The sequence below is a fragment of the Oncorhynchus nerka genome, linkage group LG25 (genome assembly GCF_034236695.1).
Source record: "Oncorhynchus nerka isolate Pitt River linkage group LG25, Oner_Uvic_2.0, whole genome shotgun sequence".
Lineage (NCBI taxonomy): Eukaryota > Metazoa > Chordata > Actinopteri > Salmoniformes > Salmonidae > Oncorhynchus > Oncorhynchus nerka.
The window spans coordinates 18,090,380-18,109,475 of NC_088420.1; the positions used below are offsets into that span (position 1 = coordinate 18,090,380).

Sequence of the window (19,096 nt, forward strand, 5' to 3'; positions counted from 1 at the left end):
CAGTGTAGCGGATGCACCTGTTGGAATTTGGCACTGTACAACTTCAGAGAATTATAACCTGTAGCCTATTCCTTTTGGGTTCCTTCTAGCCAGACGTGATCATTGACGATTCCCTCTCCACCGCAAAATGACGCACCCAGGGATTCTCCAGCAAAGCGGATTGAGGAGCCGAAACATGTCCCGTCAGCGGATTTGAACTGCACGGTACTTAGATCTCCACAGGGATTTTTTCAAATTACATGATTTACATGTTTATTATTATAATTTACCCTTAAGAAACTCCGAAACGTGTAATAGTTCACCATGGGAATCTCAGAACTACTTGACAAACTTCGAGATCGCGCAGATACATTTCTAAATGAGAAAAACATAGTGACAGATTTCCTTGGGAAACTGGAGGAGAAAACGGGGATCAAGAAAAAATGTTTTGCCGGAGGTATGTCATTTCTGTGTAGCCTATTATGATGACGTGTTTTATGTGCATGAAAAGATGATAACTGGATACCTACATCGAAATATGATGTCTAATTATGTCTATGATGGCAACCTGTGAAGGCTATAATGCATTGTAAACCTATGTTCGTTGAATACACAACAGGTTTCGGTTAATCCTGGCTGTGAACACGAACTACAGCCAGCCAAATGGTAGACCTATAAGTAAATTAGGCTGTCGCAAAAAGTTTGGTATTGACCAATTTACACACTCTCATCAGGGGAAACTCTATCAATATAACTTGAAATAAATCGAACTACTTAATAATATAATGTTTTTATGTTTGGGAATAGGAATATTTTAATGGTGCATTATTATAATATAAAATGCTATTGCTGTTACTATGTAAACAAAAACAAGGCAACTTCATTCAAAGATTTCACTGTCAGAAATCCAACTACAGTGTCAATACCATACCATGCCATGCCATGCCATGCCATGCCATTTATGGGCTCAGTGCTAGAGGGGTCACTACAGACCCTGGTTCGATTCCGGGCTGTATCATAACCGGCCGTGATTGGGAGTCCCATAGGGCGGTGCACAATTGGCCCAGCCTTGTCTGGGTTAGGTTTTGGCCAGGGTAGGCCGTCATTGTAAATAATAATTTATTCTTAACTGACTTGCCTAGTTAAATTTAAAATATATCTTTGTAGTTATGTCTAATGCATCATTGTCAGCCTCCAGAGGACAAGGCAAGGCATGGGACAGGTGTATTCATGCCAGTGGGTGGTACTGATCACTGGAGTCTGGAGGAGAGGAGGAGCTATAGGAGGAGCTATAGGAGGATGGGCTCATTGTAATGGCTGGAATGGAATTGATAGAACGGAGTATAATGTGGTTTTCACGTCTTTGATGTGTTTGATACCGTTCCATTAATACCATTCCAGCCATTGAGCCGGTCCTCCTATAGCTCCTCCCACCAGCCTCCATTGATACTGATCCATGTTACATGTTGGTATTAGCCCTGGACAGCGCCACCATACTCAGAGCATTTCGTATGATTCTGTATGTCAATCAGAGACACTCCATTGAGTATGATATGTTACGTTTGGCTTTTAGAAATTTTAACAAATGTATTAAAAATAAAAAACGTAAAGTATTTTCAGGTCACTCCAGAGATCGTCAATCAGGTTCAAGCCCGGGCTCTGGCTGGGCCACTCAAGGACATTCAGAGACTTGTCTCGAAGCTACTCCTGCTTTGTCTTGGCTGTGTGCTTAGGGTCATTGTCCCGTTGGGAGGTGAACTTTCAACCACAGTCTGAGGTCATGAGCAATCTGAAGCTGGTTTTCATCAAGGATCTCTCTGTACTTTGCTTTGGCCATCTTTTCCTCGATCCTGACTAGTCTCCCAATCCTACACTAAAAAACATCTCCACAGCATGATGCTGCAACCACCATGCTTCACCGTAGGGATAGTATGGGCCATGTGATGAGCGGTGCCTGGTTTCCTCCAGACGTGACGCTTGGGATTCAGGCCAAAGAGTTCAGTCTTGGTTTCATCAGACCAGAGGATCTTGTTTCTCATGGTTTGAGAGTTATGGTTATCCTTCTGGAAGGTTCTCCTATCTCCACAGAGCTCCACAGAGGAACTATGGTGCTCTGTCAGTGACCATCGGGTTCTTGGTCACCTCCCCTCCCTTCTACCCTGGTTGCTCAGTTTGGCCAAGCGGACAACACTAGGAAGAGTCATGGTGGTTCCAAACTTCTTCCATTTAAGAATGATGCAGGACACTTTTGTTGTTGGGGACCTTCAATGCTGCAGAAATGTTTTGGTACCCTTCCCCAGATCTGTGCCTCGACACAATCCTGTCTCAAAGCTTTAGAGACAATTCCTTCAACCTCATGGCTTGGTCTCTCTCTCTCCCTCTCTCTCTCTCTCTCTCTCTCTCTCTCTCTCTCTCTCTCTCTCTCTCTCTCTCTCTCTCTCGCTCATCCATAATTATGAAGACAGTTATGCATTTTGCATGGCATTCTACCGTTCTGTAAATCATTTACCTAAGTCAATAACAGCGTTTGAGACTCTTTTCCTAATTTCCGTAAGACTACTTACATTCTCATGAAGTAGCAGTGCAATGCTTGATTAAGATATTTGTGCAGTATAAAGTCTGACCTCTCGTTGTGTCCTTTCTGTTATCGACAGGTGCAGTGTCTCTGACAGGACTGTATTTGGTATACGGCTATGGCGCCTCCCTCCTCTGTAACATGATTGGTTTTGTGTATCCTGCATATTATTCGTAAGTACAGTAGCAAACTAGGTTTAAAGTTACATGTATTTACCATTAACTTAAAACTGTATATCTTTATGTACTGTATATCTACTTCTAATGTACACTACAGCAACTACCTGATTATAAAGGAACATGTTCAATTGCTTTCATGAGCTTTTTCTCTCAATGCCCTGAGTTTAAGACAAGGGTTTAGCAATCTTGGAATTAAGAACATTTCCAATAAATGTATTTTCAAGACTCTAATTTCTTCTTAACTTTTTGCTTAAGGAGAAACATGAGAAATTGCGTAAGAAATTTACAAGAACCCTTTGGAGAAATAACAACTTTACTTAACTTTCTACTTAAGTCTATAGTTAAAGAAAAAATGGCAGTTAAGAAGAAATGTCTTCTTAAGAAGGTTTTGTGAATCTGGGCCCATGACAGATTCCTGATTGTAGAGACCTGATAGTATTATTTATTAGCCAGACTGTGTATGTATTGCCATTTTATGTTATGTAGTACCTTGCCTCAAGTAGGCTTATGTAATGTTGGTTACTTTGTCCACTCTTCTATGTAGAATCAAAGCCCTCGAGGGTAAAAACAAAGATGATGACACAAAATGGCTGACCTATTGGGTGGTCTACGGAATCTTCAGTGTGGGGGAATTCTTCTCCGACATCTTCCTTTATTGGTTTCCTTTCTACTATGCTTTCAAGGTAAGGAGAGCATTAGATGTGTTTCACACAGAAAGACACTATCTGTGTGCTTTATGTTCTAAGCCAAAACTGATTCAACTCACTCAACTCACTCATTAACACACTCACATCTGCCACACTGATCCTCAACACGGGGGCCCTTCAGCGGTGCGTGCTCAGTCCCCTCCTGTACTCCCTGTTCACTTATGACTGCATGGCCAGACACAGCTCCAACACCATCATTAAGATTGCCGACGACACAACAGTGGTAGGCCTGATCACCGACAACGATGAGACAGCCTATAGGGAGGAGGTCAGAGACCTGGCCATGTGGTGCCAGGATAACAACCTCTCTCTCAACATGATTAAGACAAAGGAGATGATTGTGGACTACAGGAAAAGGAGGACCGAGCACGCCCCCATTCTCATCAACGTGGCTGTAGTAGAGCAGGTTGAGAGCTTCAAGTTCTTTGGTGTCCACATCACCAACAAACTATCATGGTCCAAACACACCAAGACAGTCGTGAAGAGGGCACGACAAAGCCTATTCCCCCTCAGGAGACTGAAAAGATTTGGCATGGGTCCTCAGATCCGGCAGGGTAGCCTAGTGGTTAGAGCGTTGGACTAGTAACCGAAAGGTTGCAAGTTCATATCCCCGAGCTGACAAGGTACAAATCTGTTGTTCTGCCCCTGAACAGGTTAAAAAAATTGTGACCAACTACTGACCTTACAATTACACTCTAATTCAAAATCACTATAGGCTATGGAATATGGTATATAACACATTAATAAACAATTTACAAGCTATTATGAGCTAGTTATACATACAGTTCATACATTCCTGTCAATAAATTCTGGGTATGCTGTGAAATACCTGTCGTCAAACACATGTATTTATGGTTTATTATGCTCATGGAGGAGTCATGCTTTGCTTATGTTGTTCCTTCAACGTGTCAAAATGTTCCTGTCTTTTCCCTCCCTCTTTCCCAGTGCTTGTTCTTGTTGTGGTGCATGGCCCCCGTTGCATGGAACGGCTCTCAGATCCTGTACAACCGGGTGGTGCGACCCTTCTTCCTCAAGCATGAGGCCACTGTGGACAGCATGGTCAATGACCTCAGCGGGAAAGCCATGAACGCAGCCGAGTCCGTCACCAGAGAAGGTACAGAGAAACTGCTCCAAGCCCCATTGCATTTAATGTACATCTCAAAGTGATAGTTCACTCTGTTGAAGTATTAGCTTATTTTCAACCTCCCTAGGGCAGGGGTTTCAAACTCATTTAGTACTTTGTTGAAGCACCTTTGGCAGTGATTACAGCTTTGAGCCTTCTTGGTTATGACGCTACAAGCTTGGCACACCTGTACTTGGGGAGTGTCTCCCATTCTTCTGAGAGTCTATAGGAGCCTTTTGGCAAACTCCAAGCGGGCTGTCATGTGCCTTTTACGGAGGAGTGGCTTCCATCTGGCCATAAAGGCCTGATTGGTGGAGTTCTGCAGAGATGGTTGTCCTTCTGGAAGGTTCCCCCATCTCCATGGAGTAACTCTGGAGCTCTGTCAGAGTGACTATCAGGTTCTTGGTCACCTCAATGACCAAGGCCCTTCTCTCTCGATTGCTCAGTTTGGCCGGGCGGCCAGCTCTAGGAAGAGTCTTGGTGGTTCCAAACTTCTTCCATTTAAGAATGATGGAGGCCATTGAATCGTACTACACCTCCAACACCCGTCGGATGTGGCAGGGTTGCAAACTATTACAGACTACAAAGGGAAGCACAGCGCGAGCTGCCAAGTGATACGAGCCTACCAGGCGAGCTATTTTACTTCTATGCTTGCTTCGAGACAAGCAACACTGAAGCATGCATGAGAGCATCAGCTGTTCCGGATGACTGCGTTATCATGCTCTCCGTAGCCGATGTGAGTAAAACCTTTAAACAGGTCAACATTCACAAGGCCACAGGGCCAGATGGATTACTAGGATGTGCACTCTGAGCATGCGCTGACCAACTGGCCAGTGTCTTTACTGACATATTCAACCTGTCCCTGACTGAGTCTGTAATACCAACATGTTTCAAGCAGACCACCATAGTCCCTGTGCCCAAGAACACTAAGGTAGCCTGCCTAAATGACTACCAACCCGTAGCACTCACATCTGCCACACTGATCCTCAACACGGGGGCCCTTCAGCGGTGCGTGCTCAGTCCCCTCCTGTACTCCCTGTTCACTTATGACTGCATGGCCAGACACAGCTCCAACACCATCATTAAGATTGCCGACGACACAACAGTGGTAGGCCTGATCACCGACAATGATGAGACAGCCTATAGGGAGGAGGTCAGAGACCTGGCCGTGTGGTGCCAGGGTAACAACCTCTCTCTCAACATGGTTAAGACAAAGGAGATGATTGTGGACTACAGGAAAAGGAGGACCGAGCACGCCCCCTTTCTCATCAACGTGGCTATAGTAGAGCAGGTTGAGAGCTTCAAGTTATTTGGTGTCCACATCACCAACAAACTATCGTGGTCCAAACACACCAAGACAGTCTTGAAGAGGGCACGACAAAGCCTATTCCCCCTCAGGAGACAGAAAAGATTTGGCATGGGTCCTCAGATCCTCAAATAGTTCTACAGCTACACCATCGAGAGCATCCTGACTGGTTGCATCACAGCCTGGTATGGCAACTGCTTGGCCTCTGACCGCAAGTCACTACAGAGGGTAGTACGTACTAAGCTTCCTGCCATCCAGGACCTCTGTACCAGGCGGTGTCAGAGGAAGGTCCTAAAAATTGTCAAAGACTCCAGCCACCCTAGTCATAGACTGTTCTCGCTGCTACCGCACAGCAAGCGGTACTGGAGCGCCAAGTCTAGGTCCAAAAGGCTTCTTAAAAGCTTCTACCCCCAAGCCATAAGACTCCTGAACAGCTAATCAAATGGCAAACCAGACTATTTGCATTGCCCACCCATTACGCTGATGCTGCTCTCTGGTTATTATCTATGCATAGTCACTTTAACTCCACCTACATGTACATATTACCTCAATTACCTCGACTAACCGGTGCCTCCGCACATTGACTCTGTACCGGTACCCCCTGTGTATAGCCTCACTACTGTTATTTTACTGCGGATCTTTAATTATTTGTTTTTTTTATTGATATTTTTTTTTTTTTTTTTTGATTTTACGGTGTCCTTGGGGACCTTCAATGCTGTAGCAATGTTTTGGTACCCTTCCTCAGATCTGTTACGCGACACAATCCTGTCTCTGAGCTCTATGGACAATTCCTTTGACCTCATGGCTTGGTTTTTGCGCTGACATGCACTGTCAACTGTGGGGCCTTATATAGACAGGTGTATGCCTTTCCAAATCATGTCCAATCAATTGAATTTACCACAGAGGGACTAAAATCAAGTTGTAGAAACATCTCAAGGATGATCTACGGAAACAGGATGTACCTGAACTCAATTTCGAGTCTCATAGCAAAGGGTCTGAATACTTTTGAAAATAAAGTATTTCTGTTTTTCATTTATTATAAATTTGCAAAAACGTCTAAAAGCCTGTTTCACTTTGTCATTATGTGGTATTGTGTGTAGATTGCCGAGGAATATAAAAAATAATGTAATCCATTTTATAGAATAAGGCTGTAACGTAACAAAATGTGGAAAAATTCAAGGGGTCTGAATACCTTCCGAAGGCACTGTACATTGAGTTCCTACCCCCACCAAAAATAAATGTTCAAATCCAGTGGCAGCCGGTGCTGTTTAAGATGAGGGAGGATGATGTTTTATTTTTTATGAGCATGGCCTTATTCCTATTACAGCATGTTGGATGACTGTCATTTATATTCCATTCACCCAGTTCAATGAAACATCAATAGGTTTAGGCTACTACATGATACCCAAATTTTTCCCCATACCCATCATGAAGGTCACTACAACCTAGTCTAGGAATTCAAGTTTACAAAGTAGGTGCACAGGTCGAGAGAATATTGAGTAATCAAGATGTCAGACAGTGACACATTCATTACCACCTTGCACACTCTTCCTGCATCTAGCTGAACTAGGGTATAATCATTAGTCCAACAGTTGCAAATTAGAGTTTCTATTGGACAAATTCAGGTATGTTTATCCCTGTTTCGTTCCGTTTCGTCCCATTTAAGAAACGTTTTTCAACAGAATCGGCGGAATGAATACACCCTTGATCACACGCAAACAGTTCACTTTCATAGCAGCCACATAAAAACAGCATGATCACTTTGCTCGTTGTATATACAATTCCTCCTCCAACTATCTACGTGCTCTCCTCCTCTCATCTTTTCCCTCGCTTGTGGACTTCAGTGCACAACACATCAGCTGTCTGTGGCCAGGTGAAAAACCCCTACACACAGCCTACATAGTTGTCACTTCATTGTCAACTAGAACTACTAGAACTAACGCGTTAGTAAACCTGCTACAATCACGCAGTACAGTGTACAGTCAGAAAACAGTTTAGCAGTTACACCGGCGGGCCCCGATGACAATAAATTAATAAAACCAAACACTTAGCTTGACTTGGAAGAGTTCCAGTGTTGGATAGCCATAGCCAGCTAGCTAACATAGCATCCCTCTCTGTTTGAGCCAGGTGTTTGAATAGACTAAACTAGCTAGCTGCATTTGCTAGCTAAGTGAAAGTTAAAAAACATAAAACCAAATATACTGTAGCTAGCGCTTTCTCTCTGCCGCTTCTCCTGAATTTAGGAGGACATTAATTTGTTCAAAACTGTTAAACTATTGTCTTTCTATCTCTTTGAGTCAACTACTCACCATATTTTATGCACTGCAGTGCTAGTTAGCTGTAGTTTATGCTTTCAGTACTATATTAATTCTCTGATGCATTGATTGGGTGGACAATATGCCAGTGCATGCTGCAAAAGCTCTGATAGGTTGAAGGAAGTCCTCCGGAAGTTTTTTACTGTGTAAGTCTATGGAAGTGGGTGAAAACTATGAACCTCCTAGGTTTTGTATTGAAGTCAATGTTCCCAGAGGAGGACAGAAGCTAGATGTCCTCCAGCTACACCATGGTGCTACCCTACAGAGTGCTGCTATTGCTTCTGTAGATCTTCATGGCAAAACAGTGTGTTTTAATAAATTATTTGGTGACGTGAATATATTTAGTATAGTTTTATCTAAAAAGGATAACTTTTTGAATGTTTCACTATTTTTATTTTTTTCTGAAATTCACTGAGGAGGATGGTCCTCCCCTTCCTCATCTGAGGAGCCTCCATTGTTTCAATTATGCATGTTTGGAGAATATAGCTGTCAAGGCAGATTTCCTCCTCTTCCTCTGAAGAGGTGAAACAAGGATCGGATCAATACGCAGCGTGGTAGGTGTCCATGGTTTTTAATAAGAAAAACTAAACATGAACACAAATACAAAATAATAAAGTGAACTGGCAACGAAACAGTCCCGTGTGGCACAAACACTGACACAGGAAACAATCACCCACAAAATACCCAAAGAATATGGCTGCCTAAATATGGTTCCAAATCAGAGACAACGATAGACAGCTGCCTCTAATTGAGAACCAATCTAGGCAACCATAGACATACAATTACCTAGAAAGGAAACAGCCCCATAAACTTACAAAACCCCTAGACAAGCAAAAAGACCCTAGATGAGACAAAAACCATACAATACCCATGTCACACCCTGGCCTAACCAAAATAATAAAGAAAACAAAGATAACTAAGGCCAGGCGTGACAGTAGCAATGCTAATGAAAATGTATTGTATCGGTTAGCAGTGCATTTAAAAGGATGCCCAACATATTGCACCAGATTCAGCTACATACTATTTTCCCTATGCTGTCCCTAAATTACCTGGTATTTCACAGTATAAATCCTATTAGAGACCTCTGTGTAAACAATGAGGATAGGATCAATGTGCTGTAGACTACTGTATGAGGTCACACCAGTGGTGGAGTTCATAAACTGGCAAATGGTCTAGCAGGGATTAACATTGTCGGCTGAGGTCATAGGCAGCTTACGGCAGGTAGACGAAAGGATGGCAGGAACCAGGTCAGCTGATATAAATAGATCTGTTGAAAGAGGCAACCTGTTGAAAGAGGCAACCTGTTGAAAGAGGCAACCTGTTGAAAGAATGCATACTTGCTTTAAGAATAATGCAAAGTATACGGAACAATCTAATTAGCCTAAATATTGAGATCCGTTCAATTTTCAGTAAAAACAGAGCTATTCTGTTGTGTGTGCATGTGTGTGCATATGTGCGTGTGTTTCAGCCTTGATTATTTGTATACACATTTTCCAATTACTTTTGCAATATCATATGCATAGATTGCTTGTTTCTGATGGAACCTTTGTCTCTTTGTTTGCATGTCTCTTTCTCTCTTTCCTGTCTGGCCTCAGTCCTTCAAACACTGGTGAAAAACAAGACCATACAACAAGCATCAGAGACAAAAGGCTTACCCAGCACATCAGATTCACCTGTATGTAAAACAAACAGTTTATTTTCATATCAAACTCCTTATTACTTTATTTCCTTGGTCCATAGTTACTCCCTAACAACCCTCCAGCTCAGCTAACATAGTCCCACTATTAGTTAACTTGCACGTTAGCTGTGTCTGCGAGTTGTTTCCCTTAGATCATGAAAAGGGCTTACCAAGAAAAACTTCCAAAAGGACGAATTTGTGGCAGAAAGGAGTTGCAGCACTCAACAAGAAATTTGTTTATTATTAGCTCACTTTACTCCATTGTTCAGAATGAATGACTGATCTCATCTTGAACAATGGTTCCCTTTCTCGGCTTATGACACTCCCATTGGTAATGTGAATTGATAAACTTATCTACATATTATGTAAATTGAAAAATCATCCCGATATCTCCACTCCAAGTCTCTTTAATGAGAATAGGCCCTTAGTCCTTTAATAAGTCTTTCTTGGCAAGCCCCCTTTTCATGATTTTTGTCATTTTGTTGTAACCTTATGCAAACCACTCCTTCATTCTAGTCGCTTGTCAGTCCCTTAATGAACATAGCCATAGAAAATCAACAATAGAAAATCAACAACAGAAGATGAAAACACTCAGTGGGATTGAAAGTCAAAACACTATTGAAAGTGCTTGTCATTGTATGGTGCAAGTGTCAAGCCCCTCAGTCACACGGTCGACCACTATTTTCTCCCCTTCGGCTGGTAAATGTTGTTGGAGTGTCCTGAGCGATTCCTCTGTAGAGTCAGGCTGAAGTTAATGGGGGTGCTAACAAACCAATCCCTCTCCTCTGTGGACAATGGATACTGATAATGCTGCCATGAGTAGCAAAGCTATTTTTCTCTTTCTGCAAGCTTGAATGTGGGTCTATTGTACATTCAGTTTTGTGAGTGCCTTGTGAAGGAAATGTAGTAGGAAGTGCAGCCTTAACACAAAATAAGCTTTCAAATATGGTTGGTCAGAGACTTTATCACAGCAACCACATGGTGAGGTCTGGACTTGAGGGCTGTTTATGAAGAAAGAAAACAAGGACATAAATCAGCAAATCCCACTTGTGAGAAGAACACATGCCGGGACTAAAGCTTCTCCCAGGCTTCCCTCCTCAGGGTCTTATCTAGAACCACTACAACAGCCATTACCTGAGCTGTGAGAAGAACACATGCCGGGACTAAAGCTTCTCCCAGGCTTCCCTCCTCAGGGTCTTATCTAGAACCACTACAACAGCCATTACCTGAGCTGTGAGAAGAACACATGCCGGGACTAAAGCTTCTCCCAGGCTTCCCTCCTCAGGGTCTTATCTAGAACCACTACAACAGCCATTACCTGAGCTGTGAGAAGAACACATGCCGGGACTAAAGCTTCTCCCAGGCTTCCCTCCTCAGGGTCTTATCTAGAACCACTACAACAGCCATTACCTGAGCTGTGAGAAGACACACATGCTTCCCTCCTCAGGGTCTTATCTAGAACCACTACAACAGCCATTACCCAGGCTTCCCTCCTCAGGGTCTTATCTAGAACCACTACAACAGCCATTACCTGAGCTGTGAGAAGAACACATGCCGGGACTAAAGCTTCTCCCAGGCTTCCCTCCTCAGGGTCTTATCTAGAACCACTACAACAGCCATTACCTGAGCTGTGAGAAGAACACATGCCGGGACTAAAGCTTCTCCCAGGCTTCCCTCCTCAGGGTCTTATCTAGAACCACTACAACAGCCATTACCTGAGCTGTGAGAAGAACACATGCCGGGACTAAAGCTTCTCCCAGGCTTCCCTCCTCAGGGTCTTATCTAGAACCACTACAACAGCCATTACCCTCCTCAGGGGTCTTATCTAGAACCACTACAACAGCCATTACCTGAGCTGTGAGAAGAACACATGCCGGGACTAAAGCTTCTCCCAGGCTTCCCTCCTCAGGGTCTTATCTAGAACCACTACAACAGCCATTACCTGAGCTGTGAGAAGAACACATGCCAGACTAAAGCTTCCCTCCTCAGGGTCTTATCTAGAACCACTACAACAGCCATTACCTGAGCTGTGAGAAGAACACATGCCGGGACTAAAGCTTCTCCCAGGCTTCCCTCCTCAGGGTCTTATCTAGAACCACTACAACAGCCATTACCTGAGCTGTGAGAAGAGGTAGTCGACTATCGGCCAATTAGCCTGTATTTCAAGGATGCTAAACGTATGTTTCCCTTTCATAACATGGTTGTGAAGCTTGTTTGAAAGTAATTCCTCCTCATTGTCTTGTTTGGTCCTATTCCATGTCTGTTCATAAGATGATTCATGAGTTGACCTACACTGAACCCAAAGTAGACTAATGGTAAGTGACACGCAGTGATACTGTGTGTACACAGGAGTACTCACTGTATTCACCTGGTCAACCACAAGGGCAGTGGCTGGATCTGGTGGCATAGATAGATTACTAATTGCATTAAGCAAAATACCTAACCTCTTAAAAGCATAGTTCACTCCAAAAGTTTGTCAGATATTTTCAGACTTCCAAAGTTGTCTCATGTCGATATGAGTTCATGTTCCATGACATCATTGTGTAGACCCAGCTATGCCTCAATCGCAAATCAATAATAGAGATATAGACATGGTCTACTTTCAACATAAGACTACCTTTGGGATTTGAAAGTATTTTTTACAAAATTAGATTTTGTGAACAATGAGCAACTTTGAGTGAACTATGAGCAACTTTGAGAGAACAATGAGCAACTTTGAGTGAACTATGAGCAAGTGTCTTTCATTATATTTACAGATCCACAGGTAGAGGCATCGTCTCAGTGATGGTACTGAAGACAGCAAACCAAACCATGCCAGATTCACCGGAAGGACTTTGGTTTCCATGTTGACTTGCAAACTGCTGAACCACTTATACTTGATGCCCTATGGTGGGAGAACAATGAAACAAACCTGACAGAGATGGGATACCATTACACAGACAGATAACGGGACAGGAAAAACACATAGCCAAGCTTCATATCGACCAAAACCACTGCAGCTGAAAATCACTTCACAGCCGCGTGGTCGTGTGTCTGGTCAGTTGAATGCTATGCAATGTCTGATATTTTGACCTTCTCATCACCTGATTAGAGTAACTGAATTTGTCTGAAATGTCTTTGCTTTACAGTCAATGTCCTTGTCTTCCGATAAGGGGGTGTGTGGGCTCAATGCTTCAACAATAGGCACAGTGTTTTAGTCTTAGACCTCTTTGTTTTTGTTTTCACATACTTCATTGTGCTGAATGAAATATTTATTCATCATTGTCTTTTGTTTCTTTTTTTTGATTTGAACATGTTTTTTTCTCTTTTTGTCTTGTAAAATTGTATTATAGTCAGATCTAGGCTGTATTCAAATGAAATCGCCACATACCTCTACTGTAAGTTAGATTTTAATGCAGTGGGTCTTGGAATCCTGGTGAGATCATTTTCCAATGGTAAATACTGCTACTATGTATTTAACCAATAATTGAAATGGAATGAGAAACTGAGTAAGTGCTTCTTATTGTAGTTGTGAGTTAGCAATGCAATAAGATATTTCAATAACATTCCATTATTATTACTATTATTATTATTATTTTACATGTACAGATGTTGTACTCTCAAAAGCACATACATTTGTACCAATTGTGTATGAATAAAAGTGTCCTCTTATTTAGTGTGTTTTTTACTGGACATGTTGCTTATCAAGATGATCACAGATTCTTTGGCAGGGAGCAACGGAGACAAAGCATTTTAGAGGAGAGTACCCTCTATTGGTTGTCATCATCATTGTCTCAACAGGGATGAAAAACGGCTTATAAATTGCGTGTTGGCAATAAAAACTGATGTATTATTCAACAGATATAAAAAACATAACATTAAAAACATAATGAACAAGGTTATCAAAGAATATAACAAATACGTGCGTAATGACGTGTCTGTCTCACACAGATGACGTCTCAACTTCAGGTCCAATAATGATTTTTTTGTTGCATATTGATATTGTTTAAGTTATGTTGTATGCACAGTTCTAAACGTTTGTAAGACAGCTTGGTAAAATTGCACCGTAGAAAGTCTTCAGCTAGCTACCAACAGAGAAGTGGCAAGTTTAGGAGACCCCGTAAAACCATGACTGTCTTACTTAGGACATTTGACATGTGTAGACAGACACCAGTAGCAAGATAGGACTCTGAGCTATAATAGATAATTGGATATATAAATTAGCTGGCTATCTTAAGACATACTTCTCCACGGCGCCATTATTCCAGATAATCCGCATTTTGGTTCTGCAGAATGAATATCAGCATGGGTGCTAAAATAAGAAGTAAGTGGTGCTTCATAGTCGACCAGATCCGCCCACTGTGGACCTCTTGATGGACATCAGAGCCTTTCCGAAAGATCCAGTCTTCAGCGTCTTGGAGGATGCCATCCAAGGTATGCACCTAGCTACTGTACATCTGTCATATAGATTACACTATTACTAAGTGAATTCAAGCAGACACCCTTCACTTTATTTCACATGTAATGTTATGAGGGAGAGCATCTAATGTTGAGCTTTCAGCAAATTGTCTACTCGATTTGGTGGCCTGTGTTTTAGGAAACCTATTGAACTAAACTGGATTTCCCCCTTCCACAGATGCCAAGAGGGGGTCATCAGACAATGAAGTGGAGACAAAGTATCTTCAGAGCTGCAGGTACTTGGAGATGAACAAGCGGCTTCAAGAGGTCAGAGGTGAACTCGTGCAGCAGAGGGAGGAACTGAGGACAGCTGGAGAGCAGTTGGGGATCAGCGTGGCCAAGGTCAAAGGGAGAGCCCTCGAACCAGTCTTTGAGGCATCACACCTCAGGGCTGGGAGAGCACCTTACCTCAGGGCTTGGGGAGCACCTTACCTCAGGGCTGAGGGAGCTATAACTTCAGGGCTTGGGGAGCACCTTACCTCAGGGCTTGGGGAGCACCTTATCTCAGGGCTTGGGGAGCACCTTACCTCAGGGCTGGGGAGCACCTTACCTCGGGGCTGGGGAGCACCTTACCTCAGGGCTTGGGGAGCACCTTACCTCAGGGCTGGGGAGCACCTAACCTCAGGGCTGAGGGAGCTATAACCTCAGGGCTTGGGGAGCACCTTACCTCAGGGCTGGGGAGCACCTTACCTCAGGGCTTGGGGAGCACCTTACTTCAGGGCTGAAGGAGCTATAACCTCAGGGCTTGGGGAGCACCTTACTTCAGGGCTGAAGGAGCTATAACCTCAGGGCTTGGGGAGCACCTTACCTCAGGGCTGGGGAGCACCTTACCTCAGGGCTTGGGGAGCACCTTACCTCAGGGCTTGGGGAACACCTTACCTCAGGGCTGGGGAGCACCTTACCTCAGGGCTTGGGGAGCACCTTAGCTCAGGGCTGAGGGAGCTATAACCTCAGGGATTGGGGAGCACCTAACCTCAGGGCTTGGGGAGCACCTTACCTCAGGGCTGGGGAGCACCTTACCTCAGGGCTTGGGGAGCACCTTACCTCAGGGCTTGGGGAACACCTTACCTCAGGGCTGGGGAGCACCTTACCTCAGGGCTTGGGGAGCACCTTACCTCAGGGCTGAGGGAGCTATAACCTCAGGGCTTGGGGAGCACCTTACCTCAGGGCTTGGGGAGCACCTTATCTCAGGGCTTGGGGAGCACCTTACCTCAGGGCTGGGGAGCACCTTACCTCGGGGCTGGGGAGCACCTTACCTCAGGGCTTGGGGAGCACCTTACCTCAGGGCTGGGGAGCACCTAACCTCAGGGCTGAGGGAGCTATAACCTCAGGGCTTGGGGAGCACCTTACCTCAGGGCTGGGGAGCACCTTACCTCAGGGCTTGGGGAGCACCTTACTTCAGGGCTGAAGGAGCTATAACCTCAGGGCTTGGGGAGCACCTTACTTCAGGGCTGAAGGAGCTATAACCTCAGGGCTTGGGGAGCACCTTACCTCAGGGCTGGGGAGCACCTTACCTCAGGGCTTGGGGAGCACCTTACCTCAGGGCTTGGGGAACACCTTACCTCAGGGCTGGGGAGCACCTTACCTCAGGGCTTGGGGAGCACCTTAGCTCAGGGCTGAGGGAGCTATAACCTCAGGGATTGGGGAGCACCTAACCTCAGGGCTTGGGGAGCACCTTACCTCAGGGCTGGGGAGCACCTTACCTCAGGGCTTGGGGAGCACCTTACCTCAGGGCTTGGGGAACACCTTACCTCAGGGCTGGGGAGCACCTTACCTCGGGGCTTGGGGAGCACCTTACTTCAGGGCTTGGGGAGCACCTTACCTCAGGGCTGGGGAGCACCTTATCTCAGGGCTTGGGGAGCACCTTACCTCAGGGCTTGGGGAACACCTTACCTCAGGGCTGGGGAGCACCTTACCTCGGGGCTTGGGGAGCACCTTACCTCAGGGCTGAGGGAGCTATAATCTCAGGGATTGGGGAGCACCTAACCTCAGGGCTTGGGGAGCACCTTACCTCAGGGCTGGGGAGCACCTTACCTCAGGGCTTGGGGAGCACCTTACCTCAGGGCTGAAGGAGCTATAACCTCAGGGCTTGGGGAGCACCTTACCTCAGGGCTGGGGAGCACCTTACCTCAGGGCTTGGGGAACACCTTACCTCAGGGCTGGGGAGCACCTTACCTCTGGGCTTGGGGAGCACCTTACCTCAGGGCTGAGGGAGCTATAACCTCAGGGATTGGGGAGCACCTAACCTCAGGGATTGGGGAGCACCTAACCTCAGGGCTGGTGGAGCACCTTACCTCAGGGGTGGGGGAGCACCTTACTTCAGGGCTGAAGGAGCTATAACCTCAGGGCTTGGGGAGCACCTTACTTCAGGGCTGAAGGAGCTATAACCTCAGGGCTTGGGGAGCACCTTACCTCAGGGCTTGGGGAGCACCTTACCTCAGGGCTTGGGGAACACCTTACCTCAGGGCTGGGGAGCACCTTACCTCAGGGCTTGGGGAGCACCTTAGCTCAGGGCTGAGGGAGCTATAACCTCAGGGATTGGGGAGCACCTAACCTCAGGGCTTGGGGAGCACCTTACCTCAGGGCTGGGGAGCACCTTACCTCAGGGCTTGGGGAGCACCTTACCTCAGGGCTTGGGGAACACCTTACCTCAGGGCTGGGGAGCACCTTACCTCGGGGCTTGGGGAGCACCTTACTTCAGGGCTTGGGGAGCACCTTACCTCAGGGCTGGGGAGCACCTTACCTCAGGGCTTGGGGAGCACCTTACCTCAGGGCTTGGGGAACACCTTACCTCAGGGCTGGGGAGCACCTTACCTCGGGGCTTGGGGAGCACCTTACCTCAGGGCTGAGGGAGCTATAATCTCAGGGATTGGGGAGCACCTAACCTCAGGGCTTGGGGAGCACCTTACCTCAGGGCTGGGGAGCACCTTACCTCAGGGCTTGGGGAGCACCTTACCTCAGGGCTGAAGGAGCTATAACCTCAGGGCTTGGGGAGCACCTTACCTCAGGGCTGGGGAGCACCTTACCTCAGGGCTTGGGGAACACCTTACCTCAGGGCTGGGGAGCACCTTACCTCTGGGCTTGGGGAGCACCTTACCTCAGGGCTGAGGGAGCTATAACCTCAGGGATTGGGGAGCACCTAACCTCAGGGATTGGGGAGCACCTAACCTCAGGGCTGGTGGAGCACCTTACCTCAGGGGTGGGGGAGCACCTAACCTCAGGGGTGGGGGAGAACCTAACCTCAGGGCTGGGGGAACATCTAACCTCAGGGCAGGGGGAGCACCTTACCTCAGGGCTTGGGGAGCACCTTACCTCAGGGCTGAAGGAGCTATAACCTCAGGGATTGGGGAGCACCTTAACTCAGGGCTGAGGAGCACCTTACCTCAGGGCTTGGGGAACACCTTACTTCAGGGCTGAAGGAGCTATAACCTCAGGGATTGGGGAGCACCTAACCTCAGGGCTTGGGGAGCACCTTACCTCAGGGCTGAGGGAGCTATAACCTCAGGGCTTGGGGAGCACCTAACCTCAGGGCTTGGGGAGCACCTAACCTCAGGGCTGGTGGAGCACCTTACCTCAGGGGTGGGGGAGCACCTAACCTCAGGGGTGGGGGAGAACCTAACCTCAGGGCTGGGGGAGCATCTAACCTCAGGGCAGGGGGGGAGCACCTACCTCAGGGCATCTAACCTGGGGAGCACCTCCTGGGAGCAACCTCAGGGGTGGGGGAGCACCTAACCTCAGGGCTGGGGGAGCACCTAACCCCAGGGCTGGGGGAGCATCTAACCTCAGGGGTGGGGGAGCACCTAACCTCAGGGCTGGGGGAGCACCTAACCCCAGGGCTGGGGGAGCATCTAACCTCAGGGGTGGGTGAGAACCTTACCTTAGCTTGAACAGATTCATCACAAGAAAACTTGCCGTTCCTCGAGTCACACCACCTCAATCTCACACAGGAGGGTCTCAGAAATGGAAATGGGACTCAACAGATTGATTGTACATTGTCAGTTAATTGTTGTTCCAAATAATTGTTGGCATTAACATTGTCTCCATAAATTGGTGTGACTTTTCACAAATGGTCAAACAAATTAGTTATGTGTATTGTCTACATTTCTAGATTTTATATAATGAATATGAATAAAATATTAATTTGTGAATAAATATAACATGGTTTTAATGTTCAACCACACTGACTTTATGTGCATGGATCGAGTGTCAGGCAAGAGTTAATTAAGCTACATGTGTCATATGAATATCTAGCCATGTGATATCATCTAGCCATGTGATAATATCTAGCCATGTGATAACACCTAGCCATGTGATATCATCTAGCCATGTGATAACATCTAGCCATGTGATAATATCTAGCCATGTGATAACACCTAGCCATGTGATAACATCTAGCCATGTGATAACATCTAGCCATGTGATAATATCTAGCCATGTGATAACATCTAGCCATGTGATATCATCTAGCCATGTGATAATATCTAGCCATGTGATAACATCTAGCCATGTGATAATATCTAGCCATGTGATTACAACTAGCCATGTGATAACATCTAGCCATGTGATAATATCTAGCCATGTGATAACATCTAGCCATGTGATATCATCTAGCCATGTGATAATATCTAGCCATGTGATAACATCTAGCCATGTGATGACACCTAGCCATGTGATAACATCTAGCCATGGGATATCATCTAGCCATGTGATAACACCTAGCCATGTGATAACATCTAGCCATGTGATAACACCTAGCCATGTGATAACACCTAGCCATGTGATAACCTCTAGCCATGT

At 45.7% G+C, this 19,096-nt stretch overlaps 2 protein-coding genes across 3 annotated transcripts; both read left to right on the top strand.

The window, feature by feature from the left end:
• Window positions 1-111: 111 nt before the first annotated feature.
• On the top strand, window positions 112-13,513 carry reep6 (receptor accessory protein 6). 2 transcript variants are annotated; one of them, XM_065009631.1, is made up of 7 exons: window positions 113-436; window positions 2,634-2,727; window positions 3,278-3,416; window positions 4,386-4,554; window positions 9,780-9,859; window positions 12,134-12,177; window positions 12,619-13,513. In XM_065009631.1, exons 1-6 carry the CDS (start codon window positions 304-306, stop codon window positions 12,173-12,175), a joined length of 657 nt encoding a protein of 218 aa, XP_064865703.1. In that variant the 5' UTR covers window positions 113-303; the 3' UTR covers window positions 12,176-12,177; window positions 12,619-13,513. The 2 variants fall into 2 exon arrangements, with proteins under 2 accessions (XP_064865704.1, XP_064865703.1); XM_065009632.1 differs by lacking the exon at window positions 12,134-12,177 and having other exon boundaries at window positions 112-436.
• A 621-nt stretch (window positions 13,514-14,134) lies between these two features.
• Window positions 14,135-14,941, top strand: LOC115117907 (UPF0449 protein C19orf25 homolog). The gene is given in 3 exon segments (XM_065009924.1): window positions 14,135-14,153; window positions 14,156-14,275; window positions 14,478-14,941. Coding segments are annotated over 3 exon segments (603 nt in total).
• Window positions 14,942-19,096: the final 4,155 nt, after the last annotated feature.